Source organism: Macrotis lagotis, chromosome 1 (genome assembly GCF_037893015.1).
Source record: "Macrotis lagotis isolate mMagLag1 chromosome 1, bilby.v1.9.chrom.fasta, whole genome shotgun sequence".
NCBI classification, from domain to species: Eukaryota; Metazoa; Chordata; class Mammalia; order Peramelemorphia; family Peramelidae; genus Macrotis; species Macrotis lagotis.
The window spans coordinates 360,065,625-360,087,619 of record NC_133658.1 but is presented as its reverse complement, the minus strand read 5'-3'; the positions used below and the strand labels follow the sequence as shown (position 1 = coordinate 360,087,619).

The following is a 21,995-nucleotide window of genomic DNA, read 5'->3' as shown; positions in this document are numbered from 1 at the left end:
AGTGGGGGTTAAGTGACTTGCCCAAGGCCACACAGCTAGGTAATTAAGTGTTTAAGGCCGGATTTGAACTCAGGTACTTATGACTCCAGGGCCATTGTTCTATCCACAGAAGGCAGTCTGGCTCTACACTGATCGAAATTGAATGTGTTGAGAGAGAAATCATATCCTTGAAGAGAAGATAAAATATTAGAGACAGCAAAATTATGTTGTACGTGAGACACTTTTTTAAAAAAAAATGAAAGTAATAGACTTTGGTCTTTGTTTAAACTCCATAGTTCTTTTGGTCTTTGTTTAAACTCCATAGTTCTTTATCTGGATACAGGTGGTATTCTCCATTACAGGTACTCTAAAATTGTCCCTTATTATTGAATTGATGGAATGAGCAAGTCCATTAAGGTTGATCATCACCCCCATGTTGCTGTTAGGGTGTACAGTGTTCTTCTGGTTCTGCTCATCTTGCTCAGCATCAGTTCGTGCAAGTCTTTCCAGGCTTCTCTGAAATCCCATCCCTCTTGGTTTCTAATAGAACAATAGTGTTCCATCATATACATACACCACAATTTCTTCAGTCATTCCCCAATTGATGGACATCCCCTCGATTTCCAATTCTTTGCTTGTGTAGATATTTTTAGGTCACTTCTTTTGTGTTTGTATCTTGCATTTCTCTGTCACCATTCTAGCTCCTCATCAGGTTCTTTTTTGTTTGCTTGTTTATTTTTCCAATCTTTTTATTGACTTTCAACTTAAAATTGAGTTGGACTCAGTTCTCCTCGGGTGAGAGGAGATGTCTGATCTCAGCTTAATGCCCTTTTGCTGCTTTCACAACTTAATGGGGGGGAGCTATAAATCTTTGGTACTTTCAAAATGGAATAATCCAGGGGAAAGATCTGTTCACTACCTTACTGGTCTGAATGCTAAAAAACTTCTGACCCAGTTTGGGTCTTTTAACTTATGTTTGGTTGAGTGGCTTATATATGGTTGAGTTCTGCAGGTTCAGAATGACTACATTTCTGACTCAGCCTTGGTTTTGGTCTCCTTCCCTGGTTTATTCCACTGCAGGCTTATGTGTGGGTTAAGGTTAGAATTGACTCCCAACTGCTCTCGGACTCATAGCCACACAGCTGTATTTCTGAAACTTGTTTCTTGCCTTCTCAATAGATTAAGTTCCTTCCTTACAACTGATTTCTCCTCTATACCCTGGGTACTGGAAAACAGCTGCCAAATAACATTCTGCTAAATAGATATAGATTCCCTATAACATTCCTGTTCCCAATGCTAGTTAAGAGGTCCAGGAATTCTCTTTCAATTCCTGATATCCCCAGGTGCTGGGCTGCTCCTAGCCAGCCTCTAGAGCTGTCTATCTTGCTAAGCTGCCCTGGAAAAATGACTCACTGTGACTTTTTCTTGATTTTCCTGACCAGAATTTGTTTTAGCACATTTCTTAGGTTGTGGTGGAGGAAGTTAAGAAGGAGTTAAGGAAAAATTGCTACCTGTCACTTTGCTAACCTGACTCTACTCCCAGCCTCCAAGTTATACCATGTAACCTCAGCTGAGTTATTCATGGAAATCCTATTCCTCTCTGACTATCATACTGTTTGTCTACTTCTTACACTACCTCTATTCTAATTCACACCTTTTTTTTTAATATTTCATTTCAATCCTTTATTCCACCTCAGTTTCTATAGGTATTCTACTTTCATGTTTATGAACTCTGAAATGGCCTTATTGGATCACAGTCTGTTACCATTCCACTTCTCTCTTTGCCTTGCAAATCTCTAACCTCATTTGTCATCCTCTCTGTAACTGCCAATCCCTTTACCCCCTTAGTTCTTTCTCAAACACTCCTATACTAACTATACTCCTCTCTCTTCCTGATCTTCACTATAGGGTAAACCAGTTAATCAGTCATCTTATTATTAACTTGATCTTGCCCTTCCAATCATAGCCTAGAATTATTCCCTCTATCCACTCACTATCTTTGCTTCTATAGATGAATTCCTAAATGTAATTGGAGAAAATTACAACACTGTATTGACCAAGTTTACTACAAATTTATGTTACATAATTTCAACTGGACCTTCAGTGCTATAAAGTAACACTTTTACACCTCTCTATTTGATTCACTATCCCATTCACCACAGTGGCTTTTCCAAACCTTCTCATGCCTCATCAAAATTCTCATGGCTCCTCCTTCCACCATCTTAGCTGAAAGCCTTGCTTTATATTTCAATGAAAAAATTGAAAACATTCACCAAGAATTCTTTCTCCCATCATCCACTCACATCACTTAGATATCTTCTACCACGTTCTCCTTTATCTTTATCTCACATGAGGAAATACTCTTCTTGCAAACTTTCTACATGTGCATAAGTGACCTTATTCCATCCTATCTTCTCCAACAGTTTTCTTCCCTTTAATTTTTCCCTGTTCTTTCACTAATATTTAAACACTCTCTCTGCTTACTGGCTATTTCCCTAGGACCTGTTAAATACTCCCATGTGTATCACATCCTCAAAAACTTTAACTTGTTCTGTCCATTCTTGTTACTTGTAATCCCAAATTTCTTCTCTTTTATGGCTAAACTTGAGAATGTCATCTACAGTAAGTGCCTCTACTTTTTCCTCTCTTTTCTTAAGCTTTTGCACTCTGCTTATTGCCTTATTCTCTCTCAAAGTTCCCAGTAATTATTTGTCAAATCTAGTGACCTTTTCTCAGTCTTCATATTTTCTGACCTCCCTGTTGCCAGTGACACTATTCATCAATCACTCTCTTCCCCTTGTTAACTCTGTTTTCTCTAGTTTTTTATAAAACTGCTCTCTCCTACTTCCCCTATTCCCTCTCTAACTGCTCAGTTCCAATTTTCTTTGCTGTATCTTTATCCAGGTTTTACTTGTTAACCATGGTACTATTTAGAGTACTATCCTGGGTGTCCTCTTCTCAATATACTGTTTCCCTTGGATATCTTATTAACTTTTATGGATTCTCTTATCATCTTTATGTATGTAGCTGATTCTCACATCTATTTATCAAGACCCAATCTCCTCCAAATACACATCTCCAATGACCTATTAAACATTTCAAACTTGACATTCCCAAACTGAACTCATTTTTTTCCTGAAACCCTTTCATTTTTTATCTTTACTATTATTATCAAAGGTACTATCATCCTCCCTGTCACATAGGCTTTCAGACTAAGGGTTATCCTTAACGCCTTCATAACCAGTCGGTTGCTACATCCTGTCAATCTCTTATATGTGTCACCTTCTCTCCTTTGATACTACCACCACTCTGCTATAGACTCATTCTCTTATTTCTGGATTGTAACAATAGCCTTCTGATTGGTCTCCCTATCTCAAGTCTCTTCCCAAGAATTCCTTTTCCCATCATCTATTGGCATAACTCAGATGTCTTCCATCCATCCTTCAGTCAACTTTCAAATTGATCTTGTTAGACCACAGGGCTAATCATTTTACCTTCTTATGCTATTAAACTACCATTCAGAATCCTCTATTTGGCATCCAGAGTCTTTAATTACTTTCCCCCTATCATTCTAGACTTCTTACACCTTACAATATGAACACACACATGCTTGCACACATGTAGTCTTAAATTTAGTCATCTTGGCCTCCTTATTTCATTTTAACAAGACCTTCATCTCCTGACTGCAGTTTTACTGTCTTTCATGCCTAGAATGTTTTCTCTCTTTATTCTAGTCTCCTGGTTTTCTGCAAATCCCAGCTAAAATCTCAGCTTCTAAAGAAAGCCTTTCCTCAATCCCTCTTTATTCTAGTTCTTTCCCTTTGTTGATTATTCCTATTTCTTCAGTATATATCTTGTTCATACATTATTGTTTCTTCCATCAACTCTCCCAGTAAAGGGGCAGTTAGGTGGTACAATGAATAGAGCACTGGCCCTGGAGTAGGGAGGACCTGAGTTCAAATCCAGTCTCAGATACTTAATAATTACCTAGCTGTGTGACCTTGGGCAAGTCACATAATATCCCATTGCTTTGCAAAAAAAATAAAAACCAAACCAAACCAAAAAACTTTCAGTAGAGAAAAAAGAGCTCTTTTCCTGAGCTCCTTGAGGTCGGGGACTAATTTGATATGTTTTGGGGTTTTTTTTGGGGGGGGGGGGAATGGCCTTTATATTCCCAGTGCTTAGCATAGTGCCTCACAAATAGTCTGTTTTTAATAAATGCTTGTTGAATTGACTCTTTAAGTCTCATCTAGACTTATTTCATAGTAGCTCCTTGCTATTCTCTCTTAATATTTAGGCCTGACCTTATCAAACAAACATTGATGTCTATTATTTAGATCAACAGTTTTCAAACCTGTTGATATCAGGAACCTTTTATACTCTAAAAATTAATAAGGGTTCGACAAAGAGATTTGTTTATAAGGCTTAAATGTATTGATATTTACTAGATTAGAAATTCAAATGACTTAATGTTATTGTGAAAGTAGTTTTTGCCTCACAGATATCCTGTAAAGGTCTTAGAGATTTCCAGGGTTCTTAAACCCCCATTTTTGAAAGTTCTTGATTGAAATGCATAAAAATACAAACTGTATTCTGGCACTTAAAGCTGTCCATAGTCTTGTTTCAGCTTACCTTTCCAGGCACATTTCATTTTCTTCATATATATATTCTAGTTAAATTTGACAGCTAACTGTTTCTCTATTCTAATTTGCCTGAAACACTCCCTCCATATTTCTACCTGTTTGAATTCAGTGAGGGGATACATTCTGGGGGAGTCGGTTCTGATTCTCTGTCTACCCTCGTTTTCTATCAGTGGATTCATGATACCATGCTTGTCCATGATAAGGGTGGCTATGAGTAGATAGTTTTAACCCTGGAGGCCCCAACTCATGAACTTTAAGATGGGAACAGCAAAGGGGTCTCATTGAGTTTGGAAAAACGTGTTCAGTTATTTGGTTACTCACCAGGAAAGACCATGATGTAGTAGGCAGGGGAATAATTCACTAATAACACTTGAATAAGGCATAGAGAATACAGAGACCAAAATTGTAGACTGAGGGTTGGAGGATGGGGTGGTAGAGAAAGGTGGAGGTAGGGAACAGGAGCAAGGGAGAAAGGGGGAAACAGGAGGGAGAGGGGTCAAAGAGACACTTAGGTAACTGGAAAGCAGAGTTGAGAGCACTTGGACCAATGCATTGCAGGTGAAAGAGTGCTGTGTGGGCAAAGAGGCATGAGTTGTGGGTCCAATTTTAAAGGATTTAGTTGGTTAGGGAGGGCCTTACTCTTACCTTGGGCTTAGTTCATTAATATATCCTCATCATCTCAAAGTTATCAACACTACCTTAGGGTTTTCTTGTTTACATAAGGTTTTACTGGTTTCACTGCACATATTTAGCTTATCTCCAGTAACTTATAGATTGAGGGCAATTAGCAGATTCTAGGGACCGTTACACTGGGGCCTCGCTGGCTTCCCCTGTTTTAGAACATAGTCTCAGGATGTGGCCTCAGATAAAATTTATGAGGCAGTTGAAAATGGCTTTCTAGGTAGGCTCCTTTAATTTATGAGACAGTTTGTAAGTGGCTTCTGTCTTCCTCTTTGTATTCTTCTTTCCTACTATTGTTACCTCATACTGGCTACTTAAAGACTCACTTATTGTATTAAACCAGGGATTGAAGGTGATAGGAGAACCAGAACAAGATACAATTTCAACACACCTTTCCCTAGCTACTACTTCTTCCATAGTATATTACCTTGGTATTCTCTCACATTTCTCAGAGCATTTTGTGTAGCTTTTTCCTCTTACCTTATAACACTTCACTATATTAAGTACTTATGTATGTAATGATAATAATTGAATTGTTTCATTAAATCCCATGGGCAAAGAAATCATCAAGTGACTGGTTTCCTGGTGTATTAAATATAATTGGCATTCAACACTTAAAAAGCACTTACATCTGAGCTTCACTACAACTCTGTAAGAGCAGTACAGAGGAAGAAACTCTTCCTCTGTAAAACACAGATAATAAACTCAAGCAGGTTTTGAACATATTTATTCATGACTGCTAGTCTATTGTTCTGTCCCTTCAATTATATTGTTTTTCTCCCCCTTCCCTACTTCCAGTTAGATTGTAAGTTTTTTAAAGGCAAGACATGTGCTCTAAGATGAGATGTGTTCATATTAAAATAGTAGGCATTTAGCCTTCTTTGGGGAGTGGGGGGAGGGAAGCAAGAAGGGGAAAAAAATTGTAAAACTCAAAATAAAATAAAATTAAAATAACATAGTAGGCATTTAATAACTTTTGTTTGAATTTAAAGTGATATAAAAGACATCTCAAGGATATTTTTGAATAGAAAAAGAGGCAGGTCGTATGTATAATGATGAGACATAATTGATGAACAACCTGATACCCCATTCTTAAAATAATTTATGAAAACTTGAGGCAATGCTTTGGGTAGGTCCTTTGTAGACTGTTTATGTAAAGTCATAGATGAAAATAATATTATGAGAAGAAATGGAGAGATTTGGTATCTATACTATAATCAGTAAATTAAGAACCTATCTTACAAACAGTCATAGGAATCAGTTCTTCATTCCTTCCCTTTTAGGGAACAGGACTGATAATAAGATCATAATACTAAGATAATATTGCTCAGAAATGGTCACTTAATTAAAACAGTACATGACATTGTAATAGAGAAAACAATCTCCACATACACACACACACACACACATTTCAGTAATATAAAAGTTTGTTTCTAGTTTTCCCCCCAAGATTTATATAGTCTATTTTAAAATGATCACATTTTTAAAATCTAACCTGACTACACTTGACTCTAACAAGTAAACTTATAGAATCCCTAACATAGACTTCTATTTTTCTTCAGTTTGACTAAAATTAAAAAAGCCTTCAGTCTGCCTGGCAAAAAGAGGACTATAAAGAGCCTTTCTTTGGTTTCATTTATGTATCAAGACCTTTCATTCAAAAAGATGAATCCTAAACTGTAGGTAGTGCTGAATAATTCATTTTTCGCTGTATTACCTGTTATTCTAAAGATAATGCTTTACATAAAATTATTACATTTTACCTTGACTATATATTGTACTATACAAAGAATTTGAAAGAACCCAAACTTAGTTGTTATTTGTTGATGACAATAAAAGATTTTTCTTCCTCTCCCAGTGCTAAATATGAGAAAATTTTAGAAAAAGAAATGATTATTTTTAAGTATGATAAATATATTACATAAAATTTGATTAGTCATGTGCATTTTGTCCTGAATTTCACAAGTTATATTTTACTCCTTTAATAACAATATTTCCCAGTGCAAATGAGTTGTATGCTTGTGAAAGATTTTAATGTTAAATATGTGTGTTTTCCAGTATGACAACATAACAGTGTGTGTTGTCCAATATGACATCGAAGTGACATCTAACATCATCACTTGGATAAGTCGAGGCAGAAGCAAGTTTCCTCAAGCACAAATATACTATCCTGGTAGCATATGGGATCTTTGAGTATTAGATAAAAATCTACAAATATTTTAAAAGCCAGAAATTTATTTAATTTTTGGTTTCCATTCTAGAATCTTCAGAAAGTGGTTTATTGAGTAGTCACTTTGGCCAGAAAAAGACTCATTTCATTTTATACTTTGACCAAATCTTTGAAATGTGTTTTTTTTTTAAGTTGCAGATCATCTGGGCTGTGATCCTCAAACACGTTTCCATGTCCCACCAGACATCAAACAATGGATTGCTTTGCTGCAGAGAGGAAATTGTACATTTAAAGAGAAAATTTCACGGGCAGCTTTCCACAATGCTATTGCTGTAGTCATCTATAACAATAAATCTAATGAAGAGACAGTAACCATGACTCATCAAGGTAAATAAAAATGGAAATGTTTTCTCCTTAGAAATGGTTTTCTCTTTCCCTCTACCTCAAATCATTCTCCCTTATCATTCTTGTTGGTACCTTACCTTACCCTGTTTAAGATATAGCATATGTAAATTTTTTAACATAATCCTCCATTTATAAATATATATTTAGTTATAGTTATTGTTTGGTCATCAAGTAGTATATATATATTTTCTTTTTGTAGGTATTTATTCAGATCCTAAAAACTGGAAATGTTATTGATTTTTTTGGTGTTCAAGTTGATTGGGGTCCTTAGTCTTTCCTGTTGCTTGGTTTTTCCTGTAATAGAATCATTTGCCCATTTTGGTGAGTAATTCATGGATTTGGTAGGCTGCCAGAATGGAGAGGAAAAGGTGTTTCTTTACCAGGATCAATGTTGAAACTTACTTTCTAATGATTTTTTAATTTTACCCTTGTAGAATTTTATAGAATTTAAAGTTAGAAGACCTTAGAAATCATTTAGTCTTGGTCTTATTTTACAATTGAAGAAATTGAGTTCCAAACATTTAAGTGACCTGTCCAGTGTCACACAGATTGCAGATATATAGATCCTTTGACTCCAGATCTAGTACTTTTACCACTACTTGAAGTACTGCAAAAAAGATGGATTGTTTCTTTTTTTCAAACTATGTAGTATATAGATTTTTAAAAATTTTTCCAAAATTTCAAAAAAAAATATTCAAAAACAAAAATTTTAATTTTAAATCTTTTTTTGCAAAATAAAAAATTATGTGCACAGTAAAACATAAGAGAAGATTTGTAATGTAAATCAATAAATTTTGATGTCCAGCAAATTTTTATAATAAATATTACACATTGTGTTCAAAATTATCTATCTTCACTTCCTTCTAAGTTTTCTTTTGTTCTCGCTGTGCATTGGGGGTTTTTTTCCCTCCCACCTACCCCGTAGGATATTTAAGCATGGAGATATATATATATATATGTATATATATATATATATATACATATATATATATATACATATATATATATATTTGTATTATATATGTATACTTAATCACATACACATAAATATCCACATATATAGATATATATGTATTAACATTAAAAGAACATTAATCATATATTCAGATTTCTAGACAATTATCTTCTGAACTATAAATATTACCCCTTTAAATTTCTTGTACAAAATGATATTTCATCTTAATGGTTTATTTAGTTTATTGATGATGGTCACAAAAAATGTGACCTGCTTTAATTCCAAACTAGGAATTAAAGATTAGATTAACAAGTGGCATTTTTTTTGTCTGAAATCAATTCAAAATTGTTCTTCAGTTTAGTTCTCACACTGCTTTGAAATATATGATTTTTAAAAATAACTATAGTTAAATATGCTTGTTTCATTTTAATAATGCATATATGTTCTTGAAAGTATTGAGAGAAAACTAAAAATGCAGAACCTTGTTTTATTCCAAGGCATGAAACATGTTTTTGTTCATGAGAATGTGATAGATGAACTGTCCAAGAAATGAATTAAGAGAAGATAGAAAACTCAGTCAGAAAATGTTGTTTTCTTCTTAGAATGTTATTTACTTATTTTGGAGACTAGAGAGAAGTAGCAGGAGTAATGAAGTCCCATGTATAAACTAAAAAAAAACAGTTTGCTCATTCCTTGGACTCTTGTTAGTAAGCAACACATACACTGATTTGTTTTTATCATTAGCATATAAGTTATTTAGCTGACTAATTTTTTTAAATACTGAGTCTTACATATTTTCTTAACCATTAAACTATTAAAATCAGTATTACCAACAAAATCCTTTTTTTTTATTATTTATAGCTAGCTGTTTTGTTTTCCTTTGTCTCTCTGTTCCCCTTTTTGCACGCTTCCTTTATTTCAGAAAATTAAGTGCTATGTAAGCTGATTCCAGACTGTATTCCACATCCCTTCTAGTCATCCATCAGAGTGCTAGGGCCCACCTTATGCTGGTAGTATCTTGTCCGCTTCCCAGCTGCTGTCCTTCTCCAGACCAAAACTGCCACAGACCAAGCCCTTCCTGATGCGCCCTAGTGTCCCAGTGCTCAGCTGAGCTGTCTAGTTGATGAGTGAGTGACTGAAAACTCCCTTGACCCCCAGCCCTAGCTGGACTCAGGAGGAGTCATTGAATCAATGTTCCAAGAAAGGATGACATTTAACCACCCTCAAGTTCTGTTCACAGTCTCTATCCTTACTTCTTTGTATGTGCATAGTATCCCCCATAAGGATATAAACTTAAAGGCTAGGCTCTTATGTATTCCCCACAACTGGCACCATGCCTAGCTCACAATAGACAATTGCTTGTGCTTGATTCAGTAAAACATTTAGTCAGTTCATATTATGGATTAAATACTTTGTGCTAGTGCTTTTGATTGGCACTCTGTAGCCTATACAAGAAATATAATTTCCATGTCCAAGGAAAAGTAATTTCCTTGTATTTTAGGTTCTTAGAGAGGTAAAAATCACATAAAATTAATGGAGGAAAAAAATGGGTGTTCTATCTATAAGATGATAGAGAAGCAAGAACTTCTAGTAAATTTGATAAGTACAGAATTCTAAAACTTAATTGTACTTTATAGTAGTGGTATTGGGATAATTGCAGACTATATTTTTTTTTTATTTTTTTAAATATTTTCCAGTTAATCTGGTATGGGCCACACAGGAGTTTTTGAGCCTTGTGTTTTGACTTGTCTGCATTGAGATTGTCAGAGAGGAATTCATTGACAAGGTAGAACTTGAGCTAGGCCCTGAAAGATGACTATGTTTGATACTGAATTACAGAATCTGAGTTGGAAGAACAGAGGTCATCTACTCCAATCTGCCATATTCCCAATAAGAGGCCCAACCTTCTGACCTTTAACTTAAAGGCATTTAGTGATTGAGGTAATAATTGAAACTAGGAAATGCTTTGGTAAATACCTTGGAGATAACTTTTGAAATGTGAATTCCCAAACCATTTTAAACATCACTTCAACTTTAGTGAATCTAGTAAGTTTACAAAATAGTGGAACCTTAGGAAGGAGAAATAATTTTGTATTCCCTTAAGTTGCTTTGGATAGTGAACTCATAGATCATCACATTTATTTTCCATTGAAATTTATACTTTGAATATAAAGAATTTTAAAAGAAAACATCAAAAGATCTGTGCTGACTTGTCACAAAACTTTTGAGAACTGCATTACAGATAGATTGCATTGGAAAATAGTATTTGGAATCATCTGAGACCTTTGAGATCATGTCAAGAATTTAATCTAGAATCAGAAAAGCCTAATTGCCTCAAATCAAGTTATCCAACCATAAAAGCCCTGAAAGTGCTACCTTGAGGTTGTCAAAATACTACCAGAAAACAATAAGAATAGACCCACCCCCCAATACCATACATTTATTTTGTATTCTGTCAGCATAGTGAAAACAACTGTTATCTCATTCATGGAGTCATTTGATTGCTTTTTTTTTTGTTTGAAAAAAATTAAATTGACATTAAAATGGTTCACTGTTTTACATTTTAAAATTCATATACATTTCTTACATAAAAATTTTCACACTTTTCTCATAGTCCTTTAACAGTGATTTAAAAGCTAGATTTTCATCCTTATTAATGTCCTTTGGTTGAAAAAAGGACATCTTTCCCGACAATCTTAGTGACATCATTGACAGGAAGGCAGCTCATTTCGTGGTTTTGCATGTTACCTTAGCTTAGCAAAATAAATTATTTTTAATGCCTTCTTGTGGGGAAGACAAAGGGGAAACTATAGGATAACATTTTGTACTGGCTCTTGGAAAGTGGAAAGTAATATATATTTGCCTCAAATAAAAGCTTTCTTTTATTAGATGAGTAAGCTTCCCTTATTTGTAAGAAAGTATATTTCTTTACAGTTGTTTCTTGTAGAGTCTGTAGGTATTTTCTTCATTTATTTAGAAAAGAAAACAAAATATATAATTCAGAGAAGTAAACAATAAAATATATGTATTCCACAATAATGTCATTTCTATTCCTATAGGCTAGTAACCCAATATATTAGTGCCTTTTAGTATTGTTCTGACTCTCTTAAGAGAATAAATCAACTTTTTTACCAAGTTCCTCGGATAGAAAACCTGCTATATTTTGTTTTGTTTTTGAAGGAGGGGAAATGACATTATACTAAGAAGTTCTTAGCTTTTTATAAACTACCAAAAAAATGAAAGGATTGTAAAATGTATGAAAAGATTATTCCTTTTATCTGCTACTTAAAGACTCAAGTAAGTTTACAATATAGAGGAACCTTAGGAAGGAGAAATAATTTTGTCCTATTTTCTTAACATGAATATGTTAAGAAAATCAATGAATAGTAGAATGTCATACTTATAAAGCTCATTTCATTTTACTCTTTGATTTGTATTTTCTATAGATAACTTTTCTTCTTACATTACATTGATTTAAAAATATATCCCTTTTCCTTCCTTTAACTAGTTAAGAAGAGAGAAGGAAAACAGTGTAGCTAACCCAACAAACCCCAACCTCCTCTGCCATTTTATGCAGTAGTCCACACCTGTAGTCCCCCAGCATCGTTGTTTCTGACTTATAAGAATATATAAGAATTATAAGAATTTTTTTATTTCTCAAACAGAGCCTGATATTTATTCATAACATTACTATGTTAAGATAATATATTAAGGGGTGGCTAGGTGGCGTAGTGGATAAAGCATCAGCCTTGGAGTCAGGAGTACCTGGGTTAAAATCCGGTCTCAGACACTTAATAATTACCTAGCTGTGTAGCCTTGGGCAAGCCACTTAACCCCATTTGCCTTGCAAAAAAAAAAACAACCCTAAAAAAAAAGACAATATATTAAATATACTGTCACTACACAGTAAGTAAAAGTTTTAGCTATGTTTTTCCTGAAGCTCCAGGTGTCACATTACTTGAAAACTTCCTTAATTGAATGACACATGCATAATTGACAAATTATAGTTAAAAAAAATTTTTAAAGCTTTAGAATCAGAAAACATTGGTTCAAGTTCCTGTTCTTCTCTTACCTATAAAATCTCAACTTTTTTGTTGACTTCATCTGCAAAATAATGTCATTGAACTATCTATGAGGTCTCTTTCAGCTTCACATTTTCTGTTTCTCTGATTCTCACATTTGTAGGTGATAGAATCATATTTGTTGTCTAGAATGATGGGCCATACTTAAGAACATTAAATTTTGTAGGAGGAGGAAAAGGTGATATAGGGGAAAGAGAGAGAGAGAGAGAGAGAGAGAGAGAGAGAGAGCGCGAGAGCGAGCAAGCTCACACTCACATTTATTATGCTTATTTACATGCTTATTTATATACCTAGCTCTGTTCTAAGCATTGCAGGTACAAAGCAGGTTGAACAGTCCTTGCCCTCAGAGACCTTATTTCTTTGTTGGTTTTTTGGTGGTATGGCAGTGGGGCTAAGTGACTTGCCCAAGGCCACACAGCTACTAAGTATCAAGTGTCTAAGGCTGGATTTAAATTTAGGTCCTCCTGACTCCAGGACTAGTGCTTTATCCATTGTACCACCTAGCTGCTCTTATGTCTTAATAGAGGGAAATAATATATAACGGATAACTGGAGGCTGGGAGGAGTTTAAGGAAATATGTGAAGTAAACTGACTTGAATTTCTAAGTAGAGCCATGGAGATTTAAAACCTAGTAAGGAAAGACCAGAGTTGTTTTGGGACAGTTTCCTTGTGGGGAGGAATTGGAGGTGTTAGCCCAAGCTCAAGTGGAAAGGACTTGGCTAGCAATCATTAGGAGAGGCATGTAGTTCTGATACCTCCAAAATTTCTGTTCAAATTGGGGGTAATTATTTTCATATATGAAATAAATCATCCTTAGTCTGTCTAGTCTTATAGAAAAAAACTGTCAGATTAAAAGTAACTGAAACTTCTCTTTTTTTAATTAACATTTTATTTGTCTTCCTATTATACAATATATACAATATGCAATATCTATCATTTTTTGTAAGGTTTTGAATTTTGAATTTTACAATTTTACAGTTTTACAATTTTTCTCCTACCTTCACTTCCCTTCCACCCAATAGAAGGCAGTCTGATAATCTTTACATTGATTCCATGCTATACATTGATCGAAATTGAATGTGTTATAAGAGTAAACATAACCCCCCCCAAGAAGATGAGAAACCTCAAGAATAGAGAGGAAAAAAAATGTACCTCAGTCTGTGTTCAGATTCCAATGACTCTGTCTCTGGGGTGAGTTGCTTTCCTTATCATAAGTCCACCAGTCAAAAAAAAAGAAATTAAATGTTACTAGCTATACCTGCACTCTATTCCTCCCCACTCTCATTTAGTCTATTCTCTCTCTCCTTTCATCCTGGCCCTGTCCAAAAGTGTGTTGTATCTCTCCCTTGATCTTACCTTTCTTCTATCACCTATTATCCCCTCCCCCCCATTCCCCCTTCTCCCATCCCTTTCTTCTCATTTTTCTCTAGGGTAAGATAGATTTCCTCACCCCATTAAGTGTGTATGTTATTTCCTCTATGAGCCATTTCTGATGAGAATGAAGGCTCACTCATTCCCCCTTGCCTTCCCCCTTTCCACTCCATTGAAAAAGCTTTTTCTTGACTCTTATGTGAAATTTCTTAGCTTCTACTTCATCTCCTTTCCTTTTTTCTCTCAGTACTTTCCTCTATCACCCATTGACTCCATCTTTTTACTATATTATACCATTATATTCTGCTCCTTCCTATGTCTTGTCTATATATATATATATATATATATATATATATATATATATATATATATACTCCTAACATCTCTTATAAATGAGAAAGTTCATATGAGTTATCAATATCTTCTTCCCATGCAGGAATACAAACAGTTCAATATCATTAAGTTCCTCATAGTTAGTCCTTCTCTACCCCCTCTGTGGTTCACCAGAGTCCTGTACTTGGAGAACAGACTTTCTGTTCAGCTCTGGTTGTTTCAGTAGGAAAGCTTGAAAGTCCCCTGTTTCATTGAAAGTCCATCTTTTTGAGCAGCTAGGTGGTATAATGGGTAGAGCACCATCCTGAAGTCAGGAGTACCTGGGTTCAAATCCAGCCTCAGACACTTAATAATTACCTAGCTGTGTGGCCTTGGGCAAGTCACTTAACCCATTTGCCTTGCAAAAAAAAAAAAACCTTAAAAAAAGAAAGTCCATCTTTTCCCCTGAAAGAGGATGTTCAGTTTTGCTGGGTAGTTGATTCTCAGTTCTAAACCGATATCTTTTGCCTTCCAGAATATCATATTGCAAACCCTACAAACACTTAATGTAGATGCTGCCAGATCCTGTGTAATCCTGAATATGGAGCCTTGGTAGTTGAATTGTTTGTTTCTGGCAGCTTTTAGAATTTTCTCTTTGATTTGGGAGTTTTGGAATTTGGCTGTAACATTCCTGGAAGTGAAACTTCCATTTTTAATGTTTCCTTCAAGCCTTAAAAAGCAGGAGAGTGGGGCATGAATCTTTGCCTATGGAGGAAGTAACCACCTCATTTGTTATTGCTGGTTAAACTCAAAACATTTGGGATTTATATATTGATAAGACTTGATCTATATATTGATAAAGGAGTGTCCTTACAAATTCATGAAATATACTATCCTGTCCTGAACCTCACTTTATAGGGATGTTATCAGCAAGATATGAGCAGCTAGGTAGCAATGTGGATAGAGCACCATTACCAGAGTCAGAAAGACTGAGTTCAAATTTTTCAGACATTTCCTAGCTCTTTGACTCCAGGCAAGTTACCTAACCCTATTTGTGTCTGTTTCCTCATCTAAAAAATGAACTGAAAAGGAAAAATCACTCCAGTGTCTTTGCTAAGAAAACTCCAAATGAAGAGTCAGACAAGACTGAACAACAATATAAATCAGCAAAGTGTACTACTGCCACAGTAAAAAAAAAAAAGGTTTTGGAATTCATATATGGAAATTTTACCAGAAAGAGAATCATTTTTTAGTCATATTACTTCTTTATCTCAATCCAAAAGGGTCTGTGCTGATCACCTAACATATTCATCAGACTTGGCTAAAAATGCATTTTAACTATTAAAAAAAAAAAAACATTCTCCACTACCGAGAGATATTGAAGAAATCTGTGGCAAGTTCAGGTAGTTAAAAATAACTAGCATTTATATAACTCTTTATAATTTTATATAACTCTTTACAATTTACAAAATGCTTTATATGAGGCTATTATCATCCCCACTTTTCAATTTAAGAAATTAAGGCTCAGGGCGGCTAGGTGGCGCAGTGGATAAAGCACCAGCCCTGGAGTCAGGAGTACCTGGGTTCAAATCCAGTCTCAGACACTTAATAATTACCTAGCTTTGTAGCCATGGGCAAGCCACTTAACCCCATTTGCCTTGCAAAAACCTAAAAAAAAAAAAAAGAAATTAAGGCTGATAGATAATAATTGACATATTATTGCTAGTAAATGTCTGAGTAGCCCTCAAACTTAGGTTTTCCTGATTTGAATAGAACATACTATGCCCCCAAGGAATGTTAAAATTGGTTTAAGCAATGTCAGCATTATTAAATTAATTCCCCCAAGAATATTCTCTTAAAAGAGACAAAACTCATTTGAAATAAATACTGAGATAGTTTTTAAATAATCAGTGTAGTAGCTTCACATTTTTGTCTGAAGTCATTGAAGCTGGAAAAAATCTCCATTCCCTTTGTAATTAATGATCCATCCTGTTGCTTTACTAGAATTATGAGAAGCCTGCTAAAAACTGCCAGAAATGAAAATTTATTTATTGCTCAGTCTCCATGTGTTCCTCAGTGCATTGGATTATTTTATCATAGCATGCAAGTAGTTAGATTGCAAGCATCAATCCCTAAGGTGTTTAAATGAATGTTAATTGCAGTGCAAAGTCATTAGGAATTTTTTCAGTCTGGTCCCAGAGGCACTGTAAGCTGTTTTCATCTTAGCAGACAGTGGAATTTATTTTGCCAGCAAGAGTCACTTTGAACTTTGCTGTTCAGGATTAATAATGTTAGTATTCCCACCTACCCAGAGGGAAAGAAAACATATCAGGAAAATAAATATCCATGTCATCTCAGAACATCCAAAATTTGTTAAGTCTTTAGGTAATCATGGCATATTTCTGTCTACACCATTATCTCCAGCTATATATACTCTAGCTCTCCAGTGACCCCAAAACCTTCTTTTTTAAGTTTGTTTCTATACTTTTCTGCCAGAAGAAACAAAGAAGCAAAGAGGAAAAAGGCCAGACTAACAACAAAGTAGTTCACACTGAAACCAGATTAGGAAGCCCTAGCAGGATGACCATAGCAGGTTCAGTCTAACACTGCTGAATTTAGGTCAGCACCTTGGAAAGATAACTTAGAATAATGTTTCCAAGCACCGGTACTTTGTATCAGGGCTATTGCAGGTGCACTCAATAGTATTTGTTTGGGCCTGTCAGCAAGGAACAGTTCAAATTCCAGCTTTGGGTCCTGTGCAAGGAGAAAGACTCAGATCAAACCTAAGTCAAGCTACTAGGTAATTTAGTAAAAACCCAGGAATTCCTACAGAAAATGGGACTTGATCTTAGCCCTGCTTTTAAGATCTAGTAGAAGCTGTCCACTCTATATATGAAGTCTGATCTAAACACAAAGCCACTGTTCAGAAACAAAGGTGGTAGATGAGAGCAAATAGAAAAAAATAAGAAATGCAATGAAGAAATAATACAAAATTGAGAGAAACTCAAGTAGTAAGTCTAAGAGTAATTCCACAAGTTCAGGTTGAACCTCAGGCAAGAATATCTTGGCCATAAGAACTAAAAGGGTAGTTGAAAGAAATTAAGCAAGAGATAGAAAAAATAATGTTCAATTGAACTGAAAGGGAAGACAGAAAAATAAGGGGAATTAGAAGTGATAAATCTTACCCAAACATTTCTTTTCGCTGATAACTAAAACAGGCCAAACAGAAAGCATAGTAAGAAACATTAAAATCAGACAATTAAAAAGAGAAGAAAATGTAAGGTACATACAAATAAAAGTATATACTAGAAACAGCTGACTAGGAAAACAGGTTGAAAGATATTCAAATCATTGGATCTCAGTACATCATAGTTCAAGAAATTGTAATGAAACTTCAGATCTATTTGAACTTGAGAACAAATTGAAAGTAGAAGTAATTCATTGACCACTTACATAAGATATATTAAAATGATAATTCCAAAGAATACCATAGCTGAAATGCTTCTAGGTAAAAGAGAAAATGCTTCAAAAACCCTAGTTCAGGAATCTAGAACCAGAATCAGAATAATTTAAGACCAAGTATCCACTACTATGAAGAAGAAGAGAGCTTGAAATATATATAAAGGGCAAAAGATAAAGGTTTATAACCAAGAAAAACCCAAAAGATATCATTCTACAGAGGAACAATATGGATCTTTAAAGAAACAGTGATCTTCCAGGTGCTCTTGAAGAAAAATGACAAAACAAATTTAAATGTAAGTCAGTAGAAATATAGGTAAATACATTTGGTCAATTGGAAGGAACTAATACATTGAATTGTTTATGTAAGTGTCCTCTTAAAGCAGAATGTCATTATTTGTTTTTTTGCAAGGCAATGGGGTTAAGTGGCTTGCCCAAGGCCATACAGCTAGGTAATTGTTAAGTATCTGAGGCCTGATTTGAACTCAGATACCCCTGACTCCAGGACGGGTGCTCTATCCACTGCACCACCTAGCTGCCTAGCAGAATATCTTTAAAGCAGAAGTTTTGAGATTGTTTTGTGCCATTTTGATGAACATATAACCCAGGTCATTGCAGGCCTCAGCACAGCCCTGCCCCAAGAGCCAGAAACAGGCTTGTGGAAGCAATCAGCAGCTGCTTCCAGAGGGCTTAGCCCACAGACAGGGAATTGAGGGAGGCTGCAGAGGTCTCTCACTATCCCTGGGGCAGGACTCTGTTGTCATACTCATACTCAGATCCAGGTAAAGCTGGGGTCCCATACTACCATATGGTCCCTCTCAGCTATAGGGCAGAAGGGAGCTTGTGATGACCATAGATCAGAGCACAGACCAAGAGAGCAGTCTAAGTCTCTCATAAGACCTTGAAGGAATTGTCCCTGGGAGGGGTGACCCAAAAAAAGATAAACATCAAAAACTTGGTAAAGTATGTCCTTCACCCTGGGAGTATGTCCTTCACCCCAACTTAACAAGAGTTAAAATCAAGTCATAAGCTGGGGAAAAGAGCAAACAACAGAAGAAAAAGAATAATGACCATAGATAAATCCTCCCATGGAGGGTCAAAATACACACTAAGAAGATGCCAAAGACAAAGTTTCTGTATCCAAAACCTGCAAGAAAAAATGAATTGGTCTCAGGCTAAGGAAGAGCTCAAAAAAGATTTTGAAAATCAAGTAAAGGGGGTAGAGGAAAAATTGGAAAGAGAAATGAGAGTGATGCAGGAAAACTGAAAAACAAGTCATCAGCTTGGTGAAGGAAATACAAAAAAAAACACTGAAGAAAACAATAGGTTAAAAACCAGTTTAGGTCAAATGGAAAAAGCAGTCCAAATATCTCATTGGAAAAACAACTGACCTGGAAAGCAGATCCAGGAGAGATAAGTTAAAAATTATTGGGCTGCCCAAAAAGTCATGTCCAGGAAAAGAACTAAACTTCTTTTATTAATGAATTCTGCAGGAAAACTGCCCTGATATCTAGAAGAAGGTAAAATAGAAATGGAAGGAATCCATCAATCACCTCTTGAAGGAGATCCCAAAATAAAAAGTTCCTAATTCCAGAGTTCCCAAGTCAAAGAGAAAATATCACAAGCAGCCAGAAAGAAACAATATAAATATCATGGAGCTACAATTAGAATCACCCAGGATTTAGAAGCATCTACATTAAAGACTCATGGGGCTTGTAATAAAATATTCTGGAAGGCAAAAGAGCTTTGAGTTACAATCAAGAATCAAGTACCCAAAAAAACTGAACATCCTCTTTCAGGGGAAAAGATGTATATTCAATGAAATAGGGGACTTTCAAACTTTCCTGTTGAAACAGCCAGAGCTGAACAGTAAGTTTGATCTTCAAGTGCAGGACTCAGGTGAAATATAGAGCGGGACAACAGGGAGGTCAAATTATAAGGTATTTAATGATATTGAACTGCATGTATTCCTGCATAGAAAGATGATACTGATAACTCATATGAACCTTCTCGTTTGTAAGAATAGTTAGAAGGAGCATATATAGACAAGACACAGGAGAAAGCTATATATGAAGATATAATACATTATTATAAGTAAGAGTTAATAGATGAGAAAGGAATGTACTGGGAGAATGGTAAAGGAGAAATAGAATGGGCTAAGATATTTCACATAAAAGAGTCAAGAAAAAAGTTTTTGCAGTGGAATGGAAAGGGGGAACATGGAGGGGAAATGAATGAGCCTTCATTCTCATCAGAGAAGTAGTTCAAAGGGGCAGCTAGGAGGCGCAGTGGATAGAGCAACAGCCCTGGAGTCAGGAGTACCTGAGTTCAAATCCAGCCTCAGACACTTAATAATTACCTAGCTGTGTGGCCTTGGGCAAGCCACTTAACCCCACTGCCTTGCAAAAAAACCTAAAAATAAATAAATAAATAAAATTAATCTTAAAAAAAGAGAAGTAGTTCAGAGAGGAAATAACATACATATTCAATAAGATATAGATAGAAATCTATCTTTCCCTAGAGGGAAAAAGGAGAGGGAAAAAGATGGGGGAAAAGGTACAGAGGGAGCGGAGGGGGTTGTAGGCGATAGAAGAGAGGGAAGATTGTGGGAGAGGATAGTCAGATACAATACACTTTTGAGGAGGGACGGGGTGAAAGGAGAGAGAGAGAGAATAGAATAAATGGGGATGGGGAGGAATAGGATCAAAGGAAATACAGCTAGCCATAGCAACCGTGGGGAAAAAACATTGAAGCAACTTCTCTGATAGACTTATGATAAAGAACCCAATCCATCCCAGAGACAGAGCTGATGGTATCTGAACACATACTGAAGAACACTTTTTTTCTCTCTCACTTTATTTTTCTTGACGTTTCTCTGTCTTTGTAGAGGGAGGGAGGATTATGTTTACTTTTCCACTTTTCCACTCTTCTAATAATGTGAAAGTAAATTAATTTAAAAAAACAATTGGAAACTAGTTTAATCCTAAAGAAATTGATCAAAAAGGGGGATGAAACCAAGATAGTGATGTGAAGAATAGCCTTTCATAGTTCTCTCAAAAATATTCCCAAAACCTTAAAATTATGGCTCTAACTAAATTTTCGAGAGACAGAGCCCACAAGATCCAATGAGGCAATTCTCCAGTTCAAGGTAGCCTGGAAAATCATGGGGAAACTGTTTCACAGGGGTGGAGGAGCAGCAGTGCAGCTAAGATTATCGCACTGGATAGAATGAGCTCCAGTTTTCTGGGAACAGCCCACTGTGCACCTGGGGGCCTGGGTCCCAGGGAGTGCTGGCTCCCAGCAGCAGAAGCAGTTTTCTGACCTGGCAACCCAGGGAACACCAAGTACAACTTGGAAGATCAGTGGGGTAACCTCTGCCAGAGTGTGTGGGAGCCAGCAGGGCCCTCAATACAGCCACAGCCACCAACATGCCCTCAGCATAGCCCATATCCCAGAAAACAGAAACAGGTGCACAGAGCCTCCCAGTAGCAAGCCACCTGGCAGCTATGACCAGAGTGTTCAGTCCATGGAAGGTAAGGGAGTGGAGGGAGACTGTTGAGGTCTCTCCTCTGGCCCTGGACTCTTATGCTTTATCCATAATCAGGCCCTAGTCACAGTCTGGGAGTCCCCATTGCCATCCACAAACCACAGCATAGGCAGGAGAGCAATCAGAGAGCCTCACGTAAGACCTTGAAGGAACTGAGATCCTTGTGGGGGTGTCCCAATAATTCTCAAAAGCTTAGGAAGCACCCCAAACTAGACCAAAAGCTGAGGAAATGAATAAACAGAAAAAAAAGGAACTTGACCACAGACAATTACTTTAGTCCCATGGAGGATCAAAACACACACTCAGAGGATGAGAAAGTTCCAACTTCTGCAACTAAAGACTCCAAGAAATATAGAAGTTGGTCTTAGACTATTTCAGAGCTCACAAAAGA

General features: G+C 35.9%; 1 protein-coding gene across 3 annotated transcripts in view; it reads left to right on the top strand.

Moving 5' to 3' along the window:
* The window catches only part of RNF130 (ring finger protein 130), a 131,133-nt gene that overhangs the window by 28,848 nt on the left and 80,290 nt on the right, over positions 1-21,995 (top strand). For all 3 annotated transcript variants that reach the window (XM_074212194.1, XM_074212192.1, XM_074212193.1), the window contains exon 2: positions 7,666-7,860. In XM_074212194.1, the coding sequence (XP_074068295.1) occupies positions 7,666-7,860 (195 nt within the window). The remainder of the gene's footprint in view (positions 1-7,665; positions 7,861-21,995) is intronic.